The following is a 23,671-nucleotide window of genomic DNA, read 5'->3' on the forward strand; positions in this document are numbered from 1 at the left end:
TGAATCACTACTTTCTTTTCCCTATTCAAAGGTTTGCTTGATTATTCTGAGGATTTGGTTAGCTTTTCTGACTGCTGCTCCTACCTGTTGTGCAACTTTTAGTGAGTAGTGGATTTTGACTCTCATATCCTTTTCTTCACCAATCTGCTGTAATATAATGACATTGATTTGGTAGTTACCATACTGAAGGGAAATACATACTGCAGTAGGAAATACATACATAGTAGGAAAGCAGCATGTAAAGAATTTGGGAATAATGATGCCTGATGACCTAACGTTTAGGTAGCATAACCAAGCAAATATTGCGTCGGCCAGAAAAATGATAGGATAGATTACGAGAACTTTCAAATCCAAGGATCCCATTACAATGTTTGTACTCTTCAAATCATTTGTGCTGTCCCGTCTTGAGTACTGCTCAGTACTCACTTTCCCCTTCAGAGCAGGAGAGATTGCTGAAATAGAGGTATTACAGAGAAGATATACGGCATACATAGACACGATGAAGCACCTAAATTATTGGGATCATCTCAAAGCTCTCCAAATGTGCTCTCTAGAAGGGAGACGAGAGTGATATAAAATAATATACACTTGGAAAATACTAAAGGGTCAGGTCCCAAATCTACACAGTAAAATTTATTTAGTTATTTATTTATTTATGCATATACAAGAATGTACATAAGGAATGTGAGGATACAATTATGGTAATTACAGTCTTGTAAAGCCACTAGCACGCGCAGCGTTTCGGGCAGGTCCTTAATCTAAGAAAATTTTAAGGAGGTAAATACTTGCAAAATTTATAGACAAAAAAATGATAACAGATTACATGGAATGAAAAAAAAAAAAAAAGATGAGAGAAAATTATAGGTACAGTATATTAAAGCACATAGGTAGCTATGATTGATTGCAATGACAGCTTAAAATGGTAGTTGACAACAAATTGGTAGGCACAATACAGCAGAAACAATATAAGATTGATTGCAATGACAGCTTGAATGGTAGTTGATAAAAATTGGTAGTCACAATACAGCATATGGCTAGCACATAAAAGAAGACAGCAATGAACACAATGATAAGGTTGTTTGATATTACATAAAAATTAGGAGATTGGGTACCACTAGGTACAGAGAAAATTTAAAGCTCAGTGTAGGAAACTAAATAGAAGTAGTTAGGTACTTTTTGGTTTTGCTTTTAAATAAGGCAAAAGTTTTACAGTTTTTCAATTCACTAGGGAGTGAGTTCCATAGACTAGGTCCCTTAATTTGCATAGAGTGTTTACACAGATTAAGTTTGACCCTGGAAAAAAAAAACAAAAATAAAAACATACTGGAGTGAACAAAATGGAAGAAAATGCAGAATAGAACCAGTGAGGAGCAGGGATGCTATAAGCACAATCAGAGAACACTGTATAAACATCAGAGGTCCACAGTTGTTCAACATCCTCCCAGCGAGTAAAATACATAGTGCCGGAACAACCGTAGACATATCTTTAGGAGAAAACTAGATAGTTTTCTTCAAGAAGTGCCGGACCAACTGGGCTGTGGTGGATATGTGGGCCTGTGGGCCGCTCCAAGCAACAGCCTGTTGGACCAAGCTCTCACAAGTCAAGCATAGCCTCTGGCTGGGCCTGGGGAGTAGAAAAACTCCCAGAACCCCATCAAGCAGGTATCAAGCAGGTACCAAACTCCATAAGATCTTGGCTCCTATATTCAAACAATAGATGCTAGGATTGTAACAGTAATACTTAATACTACTGGTATATGAGAAGTAAACTAATATATATGAATTGCTAAATAAATTTAGCAAATGATTAAGTCTTTATATATATTAGAAGACCTAGCTATCATCTATTTTTCTTATCTACTGGTATAGTAGATAGCATGTATCACTGGTTTTCCTTGTGTTTCCAATTATTGTTTGGAAATGGTGTTTAAAAGTTTGCTCTCCTCTAAATTATGAAGCAATATAATTTATAATTTTATAAGTTTCTTGTCATGGTGGAGCTGAGAGTTGATGAGAGCATGTGAGCAAGGTCTTGGATCGATTCAGGCCCCAGCTAAAAATCCAACCAAAGAAATTATTTGACTTAGCTAAGGGCCACTAACCCTAGTGGCTTCTACAAGGACAGGAAACCAGTAGCTTGTTGAAGATCCCCCGATTTGCCCTGATGATTTGTTTCCAGGTATATTTTGAAATTCAGCACAGTTTTGGCAGTTACGTCTTCAGCGGGTAGGCGGTTCCATGGGTTAATAACCCTGTGGGTGAAAAAGCATTTCCCGTTCTCAGTCCTACATTGTGGCTTGTTGAGCTTGAACTTGAACACATATTGTCAAAAAGGTGTGTTTCAATAATAATAATACCAGTAATAATAATTTATTCATAAAATATACACTGGACATGTTACAGTGGGTACATAGTAGGTCAAGTAATTGTACATTAAATGAAGGAACTAGTTATGCACAGTATTTTGGGCTTAACTAAAAATATTATTTTCTTAAGTTTTAGATTTTTGGGATGTACTATACAATTTTTAAAAGTGATATTTAATATTGAAAGACATAGTCTATAACTCTTACATTATTATAGAATCTGTAGCTTTAATGACACTATCAGATACAGTTCTTAATACAGTATTTACAGTAACGGCATTTTACAGTAAGCAACTGCATTCCGTAATGGCATAAAATACACTAAGTATTTTATTACATGAGGTAAAGTCCAAGTGACAATATCAAACTTGTCTGCCTAGCCATGATCACTCCTCTGTATCAGTTAAACTTTTACAGCAATCTTAAGACATATCAACCAGTCCTCTTACAAAGAACGTTGCTTTTCGTTTGTATGATTTACACAAGGCCAAAAATTTTCGTACTAGAAAGTGGAAGCGACTCCCGAAAGTGACATACTGTCCCATTTTCTGTTTTGGGTCTTCTGGTAGGTTAGGAGAGGCCACATTAAATTGACCATTTTCTTAACATTGGAAAACCTTAGGAGGATGGGCTGGATAGACAGCTTTACTTTCTTCTACCTAGTCTTTTCAGACTACTCTTGCTGAAAGACATCTTTTCTATTCACAAATACTCAGTAATAAATGCCAAAGGAGAAATTCATGAACATTCTAAAATAATGAGGGCAAACACACATGAAAAGATAACATGCTTTGGATGTATCTATCACAACACTCCAATGGCAGCCGCCTCACTCATGCACTCTCTGATCACATACAGTAAAAAAATCCAATAGAATGATGCCTGAACAGAGAAAACAAATGCATGGTGGGAACATGTCGCGTTTGGCAACAAATGGGTCACTCGCTGAGAATAATTTACCAAAATTTACTTGACGGCCATTAACACACTAGTGGCCTCGATGAGGACAGGAAGCCAGCAGCTTGTCAAAGGTCCTTCCATTTGGCCTAATTATTTTTTATAGCTAGATTTCTAAATTCAACAGATTTTTGGCATTTACAACTTCGGTGGATAGGCAGTTCCATGAGTTTATAACCCTGTGGGTGAAAAAGCATCCCCTGTTTTCAATCCTACATTGCCACTTGCTAAGCTTGATACCATTGTTTTGATACCATTGATACCATTAAACTCCTTGTTTGTGTTACATCTGACCTTTTGAAGAAATCATCTGGATCCGTATCTTCAAAATTAATCAGTACAGTATTTTAAGTTTCAATGAGGTCCACCCCATATTTGCATTCAAGGTTGCATATACACAATTTAAAGGTAATTTGGATGTACAGTATAGTCCAGAGGTCCAGATTCAGTAGGTTGCATATACACATTTTAAAGGTATTCTCAGAGTTTAAGTTGTCATATTTAATACTGTATCTTAAATGTTTGTATTTAATCTGTCCTGTTATGCCTTGTTTGAGGAAATCTTGTCAGTTCTGCAACCATCATCATCTGGTATTCAAGATGACTAGTATCCGAATTATTTTTTTCATATGCGTTAAAATTGTTCCTCGTCATAAAATTAATTTTTTGTAGGTGTGGTTCACACACTTGAATTCAGTAATTAAAATGAGCTATGCAAATTTATAAAACTGAATGATAATTTTTCTTGCCCTTGTGTTCAATGGATACTTTAAACAATTTCTAGAGTTCGATTAGCAATTTGTACAGCTGCTCCTACTTGCTATGCTGATTTCAAAGATTGGCAGACTATTATAGCAAAGACCTTTTCTTTTTCCACAGATAGCAAGGCAGTATTCTCAATATGGTAACTGTGATGTGCATTGTTGTGACCCACTTGCAAAATCTGGCACTTTGCTACATTAGTTTCATTTACTGGTCTTCCGACTATTTGTGAAGCTCGTCTATGTCATTTTGCATGGAAATAATGATCCTCCTCTCTTGCCAACTTTCTGTAAATCTTGGTGTCACCCGCAGAGTTAATTGTGTTTGAGACTAAAGCAATTACAAAGGTTTTCCCTTTCAATGTCACAGATATTAAAGTCAAAATAGTTAAATACTTGATGTCACAATATGAGAATTTGCATAGGTTTAGAGCATTTACCGTAAATAATTAGTAATGAAATACTTATCATGGTAAGATTCATTAAAGTATTACAATTACTGTACATTCAAAGGCTTTTAAATACATTTTATTACGGAAGTATATCGCAAGAAGACCTGAATGCTAATTTTATCATCATTATCCCATTTTACTTTTTCATAGGGTGGGGAAGCATTTGCTTAAAGATCATAGGAAAAAAAGGTTGATGTAATCTAAATGACACCCCCACTCATTTACCATATCTTGCACACTAAACAGCATCATAGAGACCCAGCACCATCGTATTGCTGTGAACTATGCATAGCAGCACTCTCAACATTTTGAGAGTGCTGCTATGCAACCACTCACTGTCTTATCCAACCACTTGGACTGGACGGTAGAGCGACGGTCTCGCTTCATGCAAGTCAGTGTTCAATCCCCAACCATCCAAGTGGTTGGGTACAATTCCTTCCCCACCATCTCATCCCAAATCCTAATCTTGATCCCTTCTCAGTGCTATATAGTCGTAATGGCTTGGTGCTTTCTCCTGATAATTCCCTGCTCTTCTCAACATTTTTTGTAGTCTGTAGTTTTCTTTGTATGTTATCATATATGAACATGTAACATACTCGTGCCCTTGTAACAAGCTCCCGCCACATTGTTTTCCTCCACACTACTTCTCGAATTCTTTTTATATTCAGGCAATACATCCTTACAGAGTACAGCTACCTTATTTTATTTTGGCCTTTCTCTCCACCCCCTACCTTTAAATTCACACTTACACCTTTATCATCATGCATTCAGTCAGCATGACCAAACCATTTCAGTACATGCTCAATTTTGTAACTTGTGCACTTTACATCTTTCATGTATGAAGTTTCGCTCCATTGCTTCACTCTGTGCAGTGTTTTCATGGAACATAACCATTATGCAGGGCAAGAGATGACTGTATTAATCACTAGACTCTTGGACATATATGAAAGATGTATAATCTCAAAGTGGCTGAGGTTTATAAAGAGAAATTTTAGTTAACATAAATAATAGGGTACCCTACCTTGAGGTTACCTTGAGGTGGTTTCAGGGCTTAGCCACCAGGGTAAGGTGGTGATAATGTTAAATTATGTTAAAGTTATGTTTCTAGGCAGTAAAGATGTGGCTAACTTAATACACGAGATGGGATAGTATTGTGAGGAAATTAGGTAAGTTTTACTTTTGAATAAAATATAGGTCGAGCAATTTTGTTTACCTCATTAGGAATGGATATCCATACTCAGGGTCTTTTTCTTTGCATGGCATGTATGCATGTATTGTCTGATTCTGAGAATATCAAAGATGTATTTATTTTTTTGTGTGATGTTTGTGGGTTGTATTACATCCATATAGGCTGAGTTTCAAAGCAGGATTAGTATTGATCTAGGATTAAGGCTTTGTAAGTATAGATAACAATTATAACACAAGAGAATGTGTGGATTGAATGTACATTAAGCATGTTTGGGAATTTGAACACTGGCTGTATGTTGTCTGAGGACAGAATTTGTTATAGTTTAGAATTTGTTATAAGTTTGTGATGGTTAAACTCCAGGCACAGATAATAGAGATAAATTATTTAGAAATATAAAGTAAGAAGAACAAAGTTGGGGAATGGTATCTGATTTCTGAAAGTAAAGTATGCCAGTTGTTTTGAGAAACTTTTTTTTGACTGTATGCTATATGCAAATGCTGATGTTAAGTGTCTTGACTATGTGCAAGTCTAAAAATTTTCCCTTCAATAAATAAATAAACATAAATAAAACTGTATATATAAAACAGAAGTTCTAAAATTCCACAGATAGCCAAAACCATTTATAATAATAAATAATAAATAAATGTTTATTTAGGTAAGGTACATACATACAAGAAATTTTTACAAAGATTGGTGGACTTACAGATAGAGCTAGTACATACAATGCCTAAAGCCACTACGCAAAGCGTTTCAGGCATGAAAAACTTAAATGACTAAAGCTTAATACTAATTGAGCATAAAGAGTAAAATGAAAACATGGAATGAAAACATAGCTGAAAAAGCAGCACAAATACAATTCTGTCGACAAACAGCGCTCTTTAAAAAAAATACAGACATTGGTTAACAATAGAGGGGTAAGGTAGGTTACAGGGAATTTATTAGGTATAGCTTCGTTTTTATCTTAAACTGGTTGAGAGAGGTACAGTCTTTAACATGGTTGGGAAGGTCATTCCACAATCTGGGTCCCTTGATTTGTAGAGCATTTCTAGTTTGATTAAGTCGTACTCTAGGAATATCAAAACTGTATTTATTTCTGGTGTGGTGCTCATGGGTTCTGTTACAACCTTCTATGAAGCTTTTGAGGTCAGGATTGGCATTACAGTTTAGCATTTTATATATGTATAATACACATGAGAGAATGTGCAGTGACTTAATGTCTAACATATTCAGAGATTTGAGTAGGGGTACTGAGTGATGTCTGGGGCCAGAGTTGGATATTGTCCTAATAGTAGCTTTGTGTTGAGTAATTAGAGGACGTAAATGATTTTGGGTAGTAGAGCCCCAAGCACAAATACCATAGTTGAGATATGGATAGATAAGGGAGTAATAGAGAGTCACCAGGGCAGGGCGGGGTACATAATATCTGATCTTAGAAAGAATGCCAACAGTTTTTGAAACTTTTTTTGATATATTTAGAATGTGTCCCTGGAAATTCAGCTTCTGGTCAATGAGAATGCCAAGGAATTTGCCATCTAATTTGTTACAAATTTGGGTATTGTTTATTTTGAGATTTATTTGATTAGAGGATTTATTGCTAAACAGAATATAGAAAGTTTTGTCAATGTTAAGGGTGAGTTTGTTGACAGTTAGCCAAAGATGGACTTTATTTAGCTCAGTATTTACTGTGGCATTTAGAGCAAGGGGGTCAGGACTGGAGTAAATGAAGGTTGTGTCGTCAGCAAATAGAATTGGTTTGAGGTGTTGGGAGGCATTTGGAAGGTCATTAATGTAGATGAGAAAGAGGAGAGGGCCAAGTATGCTGCCCTGAGGAACACCAATGTTGATGGGTAGGTGGGAGAAATTGAATTATTCACAGAAACATACTGGAGCCTGTCAGTAAGGTAGGATTTGAGGTATTGCAGGGAGTGTCCTCTGACTCCATAATGATGTAATTAAAGAAGAAGGTTTTGGTGGTTGACAGTGTCAAAATCTTTACGCAGGTCCACAAATAACCCAACAGGGAACTCATTTTTATCAAGAGCTGTATGAATCGAGTTAAGCATACTAATAAGTGCATCGTTAGTGCTTTTTTTTTGGGTCTGAAGCCATATTGGCAAGGGCTAAGTATATTGTGTTTGGCTAGATAAGAGTAAAGCTGCTTATAGATTAGTTTTTCAAAAATTTTTGACAAGTTTGGCAGGATTGATATAGGTCTGTAGTTGTTAACATCTGTGAGATCACCACATTTGTGGACAGGCGTTACTCTCGCTTTTTTTAGAATATCTGGAAAGGTTTGGAGTTCAAGTGACTTGTTGAAGAGCAATGCAATAGCAGGGGCTAAAGATCTGGAGGCTTTTTGTAAATTAAAGTTGGTATCTCCTCAAGGGCACTAGACTTGGTTTTAAGGGAAAGGATTATCTCATTGACGTCAGTGGAATTTATAGGCTTTAGGTACAGAGACTGTGGATAGTTACCTGTAAGATAGTCCTTAACGTCAGTACTGGAAGATGGAATATCATTTGCAAGGGATGACCCAATGGAAGAGAAGAACCTATTGAATTCAATAGCAGAATCAGAGGCTGAAAGCTGACCATTGTTATTGGACAGGAGTGTTGGTTTGTTATTTAAAGTCTTCTTTGATCCCAATATTTGTGAAATTGTGCTCCAAGTTTTTTTAATGTTGCTCTTTATTTGGGTAAATTTATCTTCGTAGTATTTAGTTTTGGCTCGTCTAATTATCTTAGATAGCAATAATGAGTAATTCTTTGAGAATTCTTTGGAGACAATTCCTAACCTATACTTCTTCTCAAGGTCATGTTTTTTATTAATGGATTTAAGTATTCCCTTTGTAAGCCAGGGATTGTTAAGCCTTTTGGTTGTGACTTGTTTTGTAAGCATAGGACAATGGGTGTTATAAAGGCTAAGAGTTTTTTGAAGAAAAGATTGCACTGCTAGGTTGATGTCCCCTATGTTACCTAACTCGGACTCCCAGTTGACATTATCAGCAGCAGTTATAAAATTGTCTATAGAAGTTTCATTGTGCAGTCTAAAACTTAACTCTCTTGACTCTAGAGGTGGTTTGCTAATGTTAAGAGAAATGTGGGGTAATGGTCTGTAGTGCTATCGGTGATTATACCTGAAGTAAGCGGAGAGGTTATGTTTGTCCAGATGTGATCTAGAGTCGTGGCAGTGCTATCAGTGATTCTAGTAGGTTTAGTGATTAAGGGCCTCGTGTTATTAGTTGCTACTTGGTGGCAATTTGGTTCATTATTATATGTGTGCTCATCCTGAGGTAAAGGTCATTTGCCTCGTTACCCTGAGAACCTCATCTTCAAGCTGTTGCTTGTTTTGTTGTGCTTAAGATTTTTGAGAGGTTTTGTTTTTGGATTTGGGTTTCCCTCTACTCCTGCAAGCTTCCCTCACCCTGTAGAGAGAGCCAGATTGGGGTCCTAGCTCGTGATTGGCAAGTGTGTGGTTGTACAAGGCCTGGTGTACCTTTCTAAGGCTTGGCTTGACCAGGACTTAGCTCTGGGAAGCTACTATGGACCCACTAACAAAGGGGATTGCATTAGATTCAACACTATGTTCATAACTTCTAGATTATAATTGAATGTTTGATTATATGAGTATATTATTATATTCTTGAATTTATCTGAGAATTACAATTTCTAGTGGACCACAACTGATCCACTAGACTGTCTAGTGTCTAGACAGTCCACTAGACTGGACTAGTCTGGTCCACTAGTCCACTAGTGGACTAGATATTGGTCCACAAGCTGGTGACTTGTTAAAAGTCCTGCCATCATTCCAGAGGATTTTTATTTTTTAATAAAGAACTGTTTTGGTATTTATATATAACTTTTGTGGGTTGGTAGTTCTCAGGCCATCAGCCTTTCCATGCATCAGAGTTAGTTCCGGGATAATTTTTTGTAACTGTGCTTAACCTTTCAGATGCATTAAACTTTTTGAAGGTGATGTTTCCATCTTGTATAAAATAGTCCAGATGAGGGTGCACAAGGGCTTTATATAGCTGAATAACCATTTTCCTGATGAGTTTGCAACTAAATTGACAAAAACATGGACTTTATTACAGCTATAACCAGAATATAATCCCAAGATATTCAAAAGTGTAAAGCTCACCAAGTCTCAATGTCAAATAAACTAGAGATGCTTTTGTCACCCATAGTATAATAAACCCATTACAGCTCTTACCCGTCAATGTAGTAAATGACCAGACAGGGCTACAGTTCAAAATTTACCCAATTTACTTGAGGGTCACTAACCCTAGTGGTCTCAATGAGAACAGGAATCCAGCGGCTTGTTAAAGGTCACGCAAATCTCTGGTTAGATAGATCACTTAGATTACTGTATCCAAGCATGGAGACCTCATTTTCAGAAGAACATTACTGCTCCAGAGAAGGTGCAACACCGGGCAACATAAATCACTCCAGAGTTAAGTCATCTCTTGTATCAGGAATGCTTGAAGGCCACAGGGCTAACAACACTGCAAACCAGGCATAGCAGGGTGGATCTCATTGAAACTTAAAATACTGAACAAGTTAGAGGATGTTGATCTGGATATTTTCTTCAGAAGGTCAGATGTAACACAAACAAGGAGCAAAAGTTTCAAGCTCAACAAGCCACAATGTAGGACTGAGAACAGGAGATGCTTTTTCACCCACAGGGTTATTAACCCATAGAACCACCTACCCGCCAAATCCGTAACTACCAAAACTATGCTGAATTTCAAAATTCAATTGCGCTAGGTAGTCAGAGATCAGAAATTGTTTTCATCAAATCAATTCACTATAGGGCACCTGACAGCTGGGTAGACAGCACTTCGGATTCGTAGTCCTGAGGTTCCGGGTTCGATCCCCGGTGGAGGCGGAGACAAATGGGCAAAATGTTTCTTTCACCCTGATGCCCTTGTTACTTATCAGTAAATAGGTTCCTGGGAGTTAGACAGCTGCTATGGGTTGCATCCTGGGGGTGTGTAACAAAAAGGAGGCCTGGTCAAGGAACGAGCTGCGGGGACGCTAAGCCCTGAAATCATCTCAGGATATCCTCAAGAAGATAGGGGAGAACTCGAGTCTTAATTGTAACCAGAAAATTTCTAATCTCTAATCACCTAGCTCTGTCGGGTTTTGGGTGTAAATAGTTTTAACTATCCAATACTTTTGAATAGTCTGGTGGTCATGTGGTCAGGGAACTAGACTTGTTAGTGGTTTCATTGCTCTAGGCAGTCTAAGGTTCGAATCTTTCATGATGAGTAGTCTTTCTGATACATTCGGCTTGTGGTTTATGCAAATTTGTGGTTATACAGTATATATATATATATATATATATATATATATATATATATATATATATATATATATATATATATATATATATATATATATATATATACATACATACATACATACATATACATATATACACACACTCTAGCTGTATCCGGCCACGTGTTGCTGTGGTTCAGCAATGCATGCGCATTGCTGAGCCATATCCTCAATACCATACCTAACTCCCCCATCCCATTGTCCTTCCCACCATTCCCCCCCCCTCCCCCATCCCCTTGTCCTTCCCACCATTCCCCCCCCCATCCCCTCGTCCTCCCCACCATTCCCACTTCCATCCCCTCGTCCTCCCCACCATTCCCCACTCCCTCGTGCGATGCGTTCCGAAATAATCTGATGTTCCCATCAGAAAAATGGGAATATCAAATGATCTGATATTACCATGACTGAAAAATAAGTAGAACAATTAAAAAACCGAAATGAAAAAAATTTAAAAAATTAAAAATAAACTATAGTCACGAAATGAACAGTATAGTAAACAACACAGCTCACTTCCAATGCAATGTCAAACAAAATAATTAAAACAAAATGAAAATAAATCAAAATCTATGAAAATTCAATTTATCAATGCAATCGGAAACATTGAAATGCAATCATATTTAGTATAGTGAGTGTTGCTATTACGTGCAACAAATGGCGCTGTTTTTCAGAAAAGCATGTTTTTAGCTGTCACAGGTGTGGCATCTATATAGTAGGTATATAAAAACACGCACATATTCGAATGGAACATTGCGTAAAAATTTTAAAGCCATCTTTGAAGAGCTTTCGGAGATTACAGGGTGTTTTGCTCTTACGTTCAACAGATGGTGCAGTATTTCAAAAAAAGCATGTTTTTTCCTGTCACAGGTGAGGCATGTATATAGTAGGTATATATAAATATGCACCTTTTCGAATGCAACGTTGTGTCAAAGTTTCAGAGCAATTGGTAAAGAGGTTTCGAAGATTTCCCTCACATGAAAAACACATGAAAAGCACAGTTTTTTCAAAAAAGCATGTTTTTTCCCATCACAGACATGACATCTATATAGTACTGTATGTATATAAAAACCCGCTCGGATGCAGATGGAACGTTGTGTGAAAACTTCAAAGCAATCGCTGAAGAACTTTCTGAGATTAACGATTTTGAACAAACGAACATTTACATACACACACACACACACACACACACACACACACACATATATATATATATATATATATATATATATATATATATATATATATATATATATATATATATATATATATATATATATATATATATATATATATATATATGCAAACAAGCCTGAATGGTCCCCAGGACTATATACAACTGAAAACTCACACCCCAGAAGTGACTCGAACCCATACTGCCAGGAGCAACGCAACTGGTATGTACAGGGATGCCTTAATCCGCTTGATCATCACGACCGGACATAAGGAAGTGATAGCCTAAGCTATTTGAACCACTTCCCCGCCGGCACTCGGATAGTAATCTTGGGCATAGCATTTTATCAAATCACCTCATTCTTTGGGGCAACACGTGAGGAACACAAATGCAAACAAGCCTGAATGGTCCCCAGGACTATATACAACTGAAAACTCACACCCCAGAAGTGACTCGAACCCATACTGCCAGGAGGAACGCAACTGGTATGTACAGGGACGCCTTAATCCGCTTGACCATCACGACCGGACATAAGGAAGTGATAGCCTAAGCTATTTGAACCACTTCCCCGCCGGCACTTGGATAGTAATCTTGGGCATAGCATTTTATCAAATCACCTCATTCTTTGGGGCAACACGTGAGGAACACAAATGCAAACAAGCCTGAATGGTCCCCAGGACTATATACAACTGAAAACTCACACTCCAGAAGTGACTCGAACCCGTACTGCCAGGAGCAACGCAACTGGTATGTACAGGGACGCCTTAATCCGCTTGACCATCACGACCGGACATAAGGAAGTGATAGCCTAAGCTATTTGAACCACTTCCCCGCCGGCACTCGGATAGTAATCTTGGGCATAGCATTTTATCAAATCACCTCATTCTTTGGGGCAACACGTGAGGAACACAAATGCAAACAAGCCTGAATGGTCCCCAGGACTATATACAACTGAAAACTCACACCCCAGAAGTGACTCGAAGCCATACTGCCAGGAGCAACGTAACTGGTATGTACAGGGATGCCTTAATCCGCCTTGAGTTTTCAGTTGTATATAGTCCTGGGGACCATTCAGGCTTGTTTGCATTTGTGTTCCTCACGTGTTGCCCCAAAGAATGAGGTGATTTGATAAAATGCTATGCCCAAGATTACTATCCGAGTGCCGGCGGGGAAGTGGTTCAAATAGCTTAGGCTATCACTTCCTTATGTCCGGTCGTGATGGTCAAGCGGATTAAGGCGTCCCTGTACATACCAGTTGCGTTGCTCCTGGCAGTATGGCTTCGAGTCACTTCTGGGGTGTGAGTTTTCAGTTGTATATAGTCCTGGGGACCATTCAGGCTTGTTTGAATTTGTGTTCCTTACGTGTTGCCCCAAAGAATGAGGTGATTTGATAAAATGCTATGCCCAAGATTACTATCCGAGTGCCGGCGGGGAAGTGGTTCAAATAGCTTAGGCTATCACTTCCTTATGTCCGGTCGTGATGGTCAAGCGGATTAAGGCGTCCCTGTACATACCAGTTGCGTTGCTCCTGGCAGTATGGGTTCGAGTCACTTCTGGGGTGTGAGTTTTCAGTTGTATATAGTCCTGGGGACCATTCAGGCTTGTTTGCATTTGTGTTCCTCACGTGTTGCCCCAAAGAATGAGGTGATTTGATAAAATGCTATGCCCAAGATTACTATCCGAGTGCCGGCGGGGAAGTGGTTCAAATAGCTTAGGCTATCACTTCCTTATGTCCGGTCGTGATGGTCAAGCGGATTAAGGCGTCCCTGTACATACCAGTTGCGTTGCTCCTGGCAGTATGGGTTCGAGTCACTTCTGGGGTGTGAGTTTTCAGTTGTATATAGTCCTGGGGACCATTCAGGCTTGTTTGCATTTGTGTTCCTCACGTGTTGCCCCAAAGAATGAGGTGATTTGATAAAATGCTATGCCCAAGATTACTATCCGAGTGCCGGCGGGGAAGTGGTTCAAATAGCTTAGGCTATCACTTCCTTATGTCCGGTCGTGATGGTCAAGCGGATTAAGGCGTCCCTGTACATACCAGTTGCGTTGCTCCTGGCAGTATGGGTTCGAGTCACTTCTGGGGTGTGAGTTTTCAGTTGTATATAGTCCTGGGGACCATTCAGGCTTGTTTGCATTTGTGTTCCTCACGTGTTGCCCCAAAGAATGAGGTGATTTGATAAAATGCTATGCCCAAGATTACTATCCGAGTGCCGGCGGGGAAGTGGTTCAAATAGCTTAGGCTATCACTTCCTTATGTCCGGTCGTGATGGTCAAGCGGATTAAGGCGTCCCTGTACATACCAGTTGCGTTGCTCCTGGCAGTATGGGTTCGAGTCACTTCTGGGGTGTGAGTTTTCAGTTGTATATAGTCCTGGGGACCATTCAGGCTTGTTTGCATTTGTGTTCCTCACGTGTTGCCCCAAAGAATGAGGTGATTTGATAAAATGCTATGCCCAAGATTACTATCCGAGTGCCGGCGGGGAAGTGGTTCAAATAGCTTAGGCTATCACTTCCTTATGTCCGGTCGTGATGGTCAAGCGGATTAAGGCGTCCCTGTACATACCAGTTGCGTTGCTCCTGGCAGTATGGGTTCGAGTCACTTCTGGGGTGTGAGTTTTCAGTTGTATATAGTCCTGGGGACCATTCAGGCTTGTTTGCATTTGTGTTCCTCACGTGTTGCCCCAAAGAATGAGGTGATTTGATAAAATGCTATGCCCAAGATTACTATTTGAGTGCCGGAGGGGAAGTGGTTAAAATAGCTTAGGCTATCACTTCCTTATGTCCGGTCGTGATGGTCAAGCGGATTAAGGCGTCCCTGTACATACCAGTTGCGTTGCTCCTGGCAGTATGGGTTCGAGTCACTTCTGGGGTGTGAGTTTTCAGTTGTATATAGTCCTGGGGACCATTCAGGCTTGTTTGCATTTGTGTTCCTCACGTGTTGCCCCAAAGAATGAGGTGATTTGATAAAATGCTATGCCCAAGATTACTATCCGAGTGCCGGCTGGGAAGTGGTTCAAATAGCTTAGGCTATCACTTCCTTATGTCCGGTCGTGATGGTCAAGCGGATTAAGGCGTCCCTGTACATACCAGTTGCGTTGCTCCTGGCAGTATGGGTTCGAGTCACTTCTGGGGTGTGAGTTTTCAGTTGTATATAGTCCTGGGGACCATTCAGGCTTGTTTGCATTTGTGTTCCTCATGTGTTGCCCCAAAGAATGAGGTGATTTGATAAAATGCTATGCCCAAGATTACTATCCGAGTGCCGGCGGGGAAGTGGTTCAAATAGCTTAGGCTATCACTTTCTTATGTCCGGTCGTGATGGTCAAGCGGATTAAGGCGTCTCTGTACATACCAGTTGCGTTGCTCCTGGCAGTATGGGTTCGAGTCACTTCTGGGGTGTGAGTTTTCAGTTGTATATAGTCCTGGGGACCATTCAGGCTTGTTTGCATTTGTGTTCCTCACGTGTTGCCCCAAAGAATGAGGTGATTTGATAAAATGCTATGCCCAAGATTACTATCCGAGTGCCGGCGGGGAAGTGGTTCAAATAGCTTAGGCTATCACTTCCTTATGTCCGGTCGTGATGGTCAAGCGGATTAAGGCGTCCCTGTACATACCAGTTGCGTTGCTCCTGGCAGTATGGGTTCGAGTCACTTCTGGGGTATGAGTTTTCAGTTATATATATATATATATATATATATATATATATATATATATATATATATATATATATATATATATATATATACTCTTGACCCCTGAAGGATTCAAAATAAAAAAAAACTACCTGTATAGTTTTCTAGATATTTTAATATTTGTCATGGTCTGAAAGCATATTATGGTTCCAGTAATTGCCTACTTGTAAACTGGTAAGTGAATCTTTGTCCTGAACATTGAATATTCTCGAGTTATAACTTTATTGTATTATAAATCATTGGTTTAAAATACAAAGTGAATGCTGAAACATTTTCTATGAAACAGTCTTAAGCATTTGGTTTTCTGTAAATGAAATTCAAGGATACACTTAAATAGTTTTGAATTTCATATTTTAGGCAATAATGTACAGTATTAATGTAACCAAACATAATGAAACCTACCCAAATCTTAATCTAATCTAACCTTAACCTAAGCATGGATAGAGAGTGGATAATAGCACTCTCTAGATAATGTAGTCTTTCTGAATCCATTACCACGAGTGTATATTTCCTCCCTGTGGATAGATTGAATCATAGCAATAAGTTAGCCGAGCATCTTTTGTTAATTACAATCTTCAAGTGTGTTCCCTAAAGTTTGTTGTAAAATCCCAGGCAATGTTTTTCAAGTGCTTCGTCTTAAAGGCTGTTGTGCTTACGACAGTCATTTCTAACCATTAATGGATTAAGCTGCTAGCCTGTGGTAGTCTTTCATCTACCAGAAGAATACTGGTACCTCTGTCAGGAACGTTGAACATAAAATGGTCCCTTACAACAGTGGTGTGTGTGTGTAAAATATGTTGTAGAGAGGAAGCAGTCTAGTCTTTCAATAGTGACTAGACCTTAGAAATCTAATACTTGATAACAGACTGAACAAAAACCACCTAATTATCGCAGGGGACTTTAATATTGACCTCTGCGAGCCAGAACACCCTACTGCTGTTAGCTTCCTCAACTGTATGAATTCCTGCCTCCTCATACCCCTAATCACTAGACCTACTAGAATCACTGATAGCACTGCCACGACTCTAGATCACATCTGGACCAACATAACCTCTCCGCTTACTTCAGGTATAATCACCGATAGCACTACAGACCACTACCCCACATTTCTCTTAACTAACATTAGCAAACCACCTCTAGAAACAAGGGAGTTAAGCTTTAGGCTGCACAATGAAACTGCTATAAACAATTTTATAACTGCTGCTGATAATGTCAACTGGGAGTCCGAGTTAGGTAACATAGGGGACATCAACCTAGCAGTGCAATCTTTTCTACAAACAACTCTTAGCCTTTATAACACCCACTGTCCTAGGCTTACAAAACAAGTCACAAGCAAAAGGCTTAACAATCCTTGGCTTACAAAGGGAATACTGAAATCCATTAACAAAAAACACGACCTTGAGAAGAAGTATAGGTTAGGAATTGTCTCCAAAGAATTCTCAAAGAATTACTCATTATTGCTATCTAAGATAATTAGACGAGCCAAAACTAAATACTACGAAGATAAATTTACTCAAATAAAGAGCAACATTAAACAAACTTGGAGCACAATTTCACAAATATTGGGATCAAAGAAATCTTTAAATAACAAACCGACTCTCCTGTCTAATAACGATGGTCAGCTTTCAGCCTCTGATTCTGCTATTGAGTTCAATAGGTTCTTCTCTTCCATTGGTTCATCCCTTGCAAATGATATTCCATCTTCCAGTACTGACATTAAGGACTATCTTACAGGTAACTATCCACAGTCTCTGTACCTAAAGCCTATAAATTCCACTGACGTCAATGAGATAATCCTTTCCCTTAAAACCAAGTCTGGTGCCCTTGAGGAGATACCAACTTTAATTTACAAAAAAGCCTCCAGATCTTTAGCCCCTGCTATTGCATTGCTCTTCAACAAGTCACTTGAACTCCAAACCTTTCCAGATATTCTAAAAAAAGCGAGAGTAACGCCTGTCCACAAATGTGGTGATCTCACAGATGTTAACAACTACAGACCTATATCAATCCTGCCAAACTTGTCAAAAAATTTTGAAAAACTTATATATAAGCAGCTTTACTCATATCTAGCCAAACTCAATATACTTAGCCCTTGCCAATATGGCTTCAGACCCAAAAAAAGCACTAACGATGCACTTATTAGTATGCTTAACTCGATTCATACAGCTCTTGATAAAAAGGAGTTCCCTGTTGGGTTATTTGTGGACCTGCGTAAAGCTTTTGATACTGTCAACCACCATAACCTTCTTCTTAAATTACATCATTATGGAGTCAGAGGACACTCCCTACAATACCTCGAGTCCTACCTTACTGACAGGCTCCAATATGTTTCTGTGAATAATACAATTTCTCCCACCCTACCCATCAACATTGGTGTTCCTCAGGGCAGCATACTTGGCCCTCTCCTCTTTCTCATCTACATTAATGACCTTCCAAATGCCTCCCAACACCTCAAACCAATTCTATTTGCTGACGACACAACCTTCATTTACTCCAGTCCTGACCCTCTTGCTCTAAATGCCACAGTAAATACTCAGCTAAATAAAGTCCATCTTTGGCTAACTGCCAACAAACTCACCCTTAACATTGACAAAACTTTCTATATTCTGTTTGGCAATAAATCCTCTAGTCTTATAAATCTCAAAATAAACAATACCCAAATTTGTAACAAATTAGATGGCAAATTCCTTGGCATTCTCATTGACCACAAGCTGAATTTCCAGGGACACATTCTAAATATATCAAAAAAAGTTTCAAAAACTGTGGGCATTCTTTCTAAGATCAGATATTATGTACCACGCCCTGCCCTGGTGACTCTCTATTACTCCCTTATCTATCCTTATCTCAACTATGGTATTTGTGCTTGGGGTTCTACTACCCAAAATCACTTACGTCCTCTAATTACCCAACACAAAGCCGCTATTAGAACAATATCCAACTCTGGCCCCAGACATCACTCGGTACCCTTACTCAAATCTCTGAATATGTTAGATATTAAGTCACTGCACACACTCTCATGTGTATTATACATATATAAAACGCTAAACTATAATGCCAATCCTGATCTTAAAAGCTTCATAGAAGGTTGTAACAGAACCCATGAGCACCACACCAGAAATAAATACAGTTTTGATATTCCTAGAGTACGTCTTAATCAAACTAGAAATGCTCTGCAAATCAAGGGGCCCAGAATGTGGAATGACCTTCCCAACCATGTTAAAGACTGTACCTCTCTCAACCAGTTTAAGATGAAAACTAAACACTACCTAATAAATTCCCTGTAATCTACCTCACTCCTCTATTGTCAACCCATGTCTGTTATTTTCTTTTTTTTTTTTTTAATCAACACTGTCAACCTATTGTATTTGTGCTGCTTTTTCAGTCATGTTCCCCCTTTTTTTTATCTTTATTTGTATTTGTTCTCAACACTTTTTATTCTTTATGCTCAATTAGTATTAAGTTCTAGATATTAATGTTTTTCTTGCCCGAAACGCATTGCGTAATAGTGGCTTTAGGCATTGTATGTACTAGCTCTATCTATATATCAATCCATTAATGTAACATCACTTGTATGTATATACCTTACCTGAATAAACATCTGAATCTGAATCTGAGTGTGCAGATATAGGGTTATCATATTTTATTATATTTAAAATATATAATATTTTAAATATATAGATATATACAACAAAACAAGGCAATATGGGAGTAAATAAACAAATTTGTGGCCACTGTAACAACTCCTTAAAGACGAAGGTAACGGGAATTGAATGTTATATCTGTAAGACTAGATTCCATTCGGCTTGTACAGGAGTGAGTAACACTACGGCACTGAGAGATGGCCACTTGCTCTGGGTGTGTAAAAATGACCTGCCAGCTTGGAATATCCTAAAAAACCTTCTAGATAACATGACGCATGAACGGAAAACATCATTCATTGGAAGCCTACCAGCCATCCAGAAGGAGTGGGAAAGGAACAACAATTCTAATATACAAGGGGCGGAGGCTATAGTCAGGGATGAAACTGAGGCTGAAACTCAGGAAGTTGCAAACTCTGACTCAGTAGGCCAGGATGTAGATGACAGTAAACTAGAAAGTGTACCAGACAGCACTGACAGCTCGATAGGTACAGACACCACGACGGTTCTCGATAGAGCAATTCAGAACAGAAGGACAGACTTATGCAAATTTTATGCAAAGGGCATATGCAGACATAGATATGCTGGTAATAAGAAAGGATTAGAATGCAGTTACCAACATCCCAAAAAATGTTTAAATATGCTTAGGAAAGGTGAGTGTCGATTTGGATCAATATGTAGGTTTTTCCATCCTGACATGTGCCAAACCTCACTGGAGGACAGAAAATGCTATGACCTTAGCTGCCCACACTTTCACGTGAAAGGCACGGAACGCTACATAAAGAGTGGCAAGCAGGATAATGAATTTGGAGGAAACTCTATAAATTTTTTATACCAGACCGGCAGAGAATTCAAAAGGAGCAGCATGGAGAGTGTATGGAACTGGATGCCAGATCCACTGGCATTCCAGAATTACAGATACAACTACCCACCGACAGGGAACTACAACTACGACAGAAAACTGCCCTACAACAATCAGTACTGGTCAGAACAAACTCATTATGTCCACGATTAATGGACGTGCCGAAAAAGTCTCCCATTCAAATTATCACTAATAGAGTAACCTCATTCATCTTTGCCAACATACAAGGACTGAAAACAAGAACAAACAACAAAGTACAGTTCATAAATGGCCTCCTCACGGAGTCAAATGCAGTATTTGGAGCTTTCACAGAAACCCATGCAGGGGAATTGTTGGACAGTGAGATCTGGATTCCAGGATATAACCTATACAGGTGTGATAGGAAAATTAGGTCACATGGAGGAGTGGGTCTGTATATTAGGGAAGACCTTGTATGCTCGGAGCTCCTAAACGTTACAAATGAGGTGGTAGAGGTACTGGGATTAAAAATAGAGAAAATAAATTTAGTGATTATACTAATATACAAACCGCCAGATGCAACGGCTGAGGAATTCACAGAACAGATAAGCAAAATAGAGAATAGCCTTGATAATTTGGAGAACCCGATACCTGATATTATTTTCCTAGGTGACTTCAACTTGCCTAGTCTCAGGTGGAAAATAGCAAACAATAATATTATACCAGGAAATCTATCAGGACCTAACCAACCACAGATTAGAGAACTACTTAGATTCTGTGACAAATTTTCACTCAATCAGCAGATATCGGAGCCAACGAGAAATGAAAATATTCTAGATCTGGTCTTTACGAACAATGAAGACATTATCAGAGACATTACGATATCAGATACCACATACTCAGATCACAAACTCATTGAAGTGCAAACGACCATCAATACTCAGAATAGACTTAAAACGTTGATAAAGCGAGAGGGGCTATTCAGTAAATTCAATTTTAATAATAAAAGGATAGACTGGGAGATAATAAACAGGGAACTTACAAACATTCCATGGGGAACTGTTCTAAATAATACAAGTCCTACAGAAGGAATAGAAAAACTTACTTCAGAAGCGTATCAAGTCTGTCTGAAACATGTTCCTTTGAGGAAAGCCAGAAAGAGATCTAACGTAGAAAGAGAACGCAGACGACACTATAAACGCAGGAAAAAAATAACGGAACTGCTTATGCAGACACGAATTTCCCGTCAAAGAAGGAATAATTTAAATAGGGAGATTGAAGAAATCGAGCGGAAATTGAAACACTCATATGAAAGTGAAGAAAGGCAGTTAGAACAGAAAGCAATTCAGGAAATAAAGAAAAATCCAAAATATTTCTTCTCATATGCGAAATCAAAAGCAAAAACCACTGCCAGTATTGGACCTATTCGTACAAGTGAAGGTTCATACACGGAGGATGACAAAGAAATTAGTGAAATCCTAAAAAAGCAGTATGAGGACATGTTTAGCACTCCAATAAACAACATGAAGGTGGAAGATCCAGACAATTTCTTTATGCGGGATATTCAAACCCCGGTAAATATAACTGATATAAACACGAGCGCACTAAATTTTGAAAAAGAAATTGAAAACATGCCCATGCACTCGGCCCCAGGTCCAGACTCATGGAATTCAATATTTATAAAGAAATGCAAAGTGCCGGTAGCACAGGCACTCAGTATAGTGTGGAGGAAGAGCTTGGACACGGGGGAGATACCAGATGCACTTAAAGTAGCAGACATAGCCCCTCCACACAAGGGAGGGAGCAAAGCATTGGCAAAAAATTATAGACCAGTTGCACTAACATCGCACATCATAAAAGTATTTGAGAGAGTGATTAGGAGTCAGGTCACCAATTTCATGGAGACCAATGACCTTCATAACCCAGGCCAACATGGATTTCGAGCGGGAAGATCGTGCCTCTCACAGCTACTTGAGCACTACGACAAAGTCACTGAGGCATTAGAAGAGAAACAGAATGCTGATGTGATATACACGGACTTCGCAAAGGCCTTCGATAAATGTGACCATGGCGTGATAGCACACAAAATGAAGTCAATGGGAATAACCGGTAAAGTAGGACGCTGGATACTCAGTTTTCTGTCAAACAGGACTCAGCGAGTAACGGTCAACCATATAAAATCTAGTCCAAGTGCAGTGAAAAGCTCTGTACCTCAGGGTACAGTCCTTGCACCGCTGCTTTTCCTTATTCTCATATCAGATATAGACAAAAATACAAGTCACAGCTTCGTATCATCCTTTGCAGATGACACAAAAATCAGTATGAAAATTACCTCGGCTGAGGACATTGAAAAACTTCAAGCTGATATTAATAAAGTTTTCGACTGGGCATCAGAAAATAACATGATGTTTAACAGTGATAAATTCCAGGTACTCAGGTACGGTAAAAATGAGGACCTTAAACATAATACAGAGTATAAAACACAATCAAATGTACCCATAGTAGGAAAACAGCATGTAAAGGATTTGGGAATAATAATGTCTGACGACCTAACGTTTAAGGAGCATAACCAAGCAAATATTGCGACAGCCAGAAAAATGATAGGATGGATTACGAGAACTTTCAAATCCAGGGATCCCATCACAATGGTTGTACTCTTCAAGGCACTGGTGTTGTCCCGTCTTGAGTACTGCTCAGTACTCACTTCCCCCTTCAAAGCAGGAGAGATTGCTGAAATAGAGGGAATACAGAGAACATATACGGCACGCATAGACGCAATAAAGCACCTAAATTATTGGGATCGTCTCAAAGCCCTCCAAATGTACTCACTAGAAAGAAGACGAGAGAGATATCAAATAATATACACCTGGAAGATACTGGAGGGCCAAGTACCAAATCTACACAGTAAAATAACAACGTACTGGAGTGAACGACATGGAAGAAAATGTAGAATAGAACCAATGAAGAGCAGAGGTGCCATAGGCACAATCAGAGAACACTGTATAAACATCAGAGGTCCGCGGTTGTTCAACGTCCTCCCAGCAAGCATAAGAAATATTGCCGGAACAACCGTGGACATTTTCAAGAGGAAACTAGATTTATTCCTCCAAGGAGTGTCGGACCAACCGGGCTGTGGTGGGTATGTGGGCCTGCGGGCCGCTCCAAGCAACAGCCTGGTGGACCAAACTCTCACAAGTCGAGCCTGGCCTCGGGCCGGGCTTGGGGAGTAGAAGAACTCCCAGAACCCCATCAACCAGGTATCAACCAGGTATCAGGTATCAGCGCTGATG

The 23,671-nt window shown here is 39.0% G+C and overlaps 1 protein-coding gene across 1 annotated transcript in view; it reads left to right on the forward strand.

Annotated features, from left to right (window-relative positions):
* The window catches only part of LOC123756850 (tensin-1), a 36,979-nt gene extending 32,733 nt beyond the window's left edge, over positions 1–4,246 (forward strand). The window contains exon 7 of the mRNA XM_069337485.1: positions 4,203–4,246. Within this exon, the coding sequence (XP_069193586.1) occupies positions 4,203–4,231 (29 nt within the window). The 3' untranslated portion in view covers positions 4,232–4,246. The remainder of the gene's footprint in view (positions 1–4,202) is intronic.
* Positions 4,247–23,671: the final 19,425 nt, after the last annotated feature.

The sequence above is a fragment of the Procambarus clarkii genome, chromosome 5, assembly GCF_040958095.1.
Source record: "Procambarus clarkii isolate CNS0578487 chromosome 5, FALCON_Pclarkii_2.0, whole genome shotgun sequence".
Lineage (NCBI taxonomy): Eukaryota > Metazoa > Arthropoda > Malacostraca > Decapoda > Cambaridae > Procambarus > Procambarus clarkii.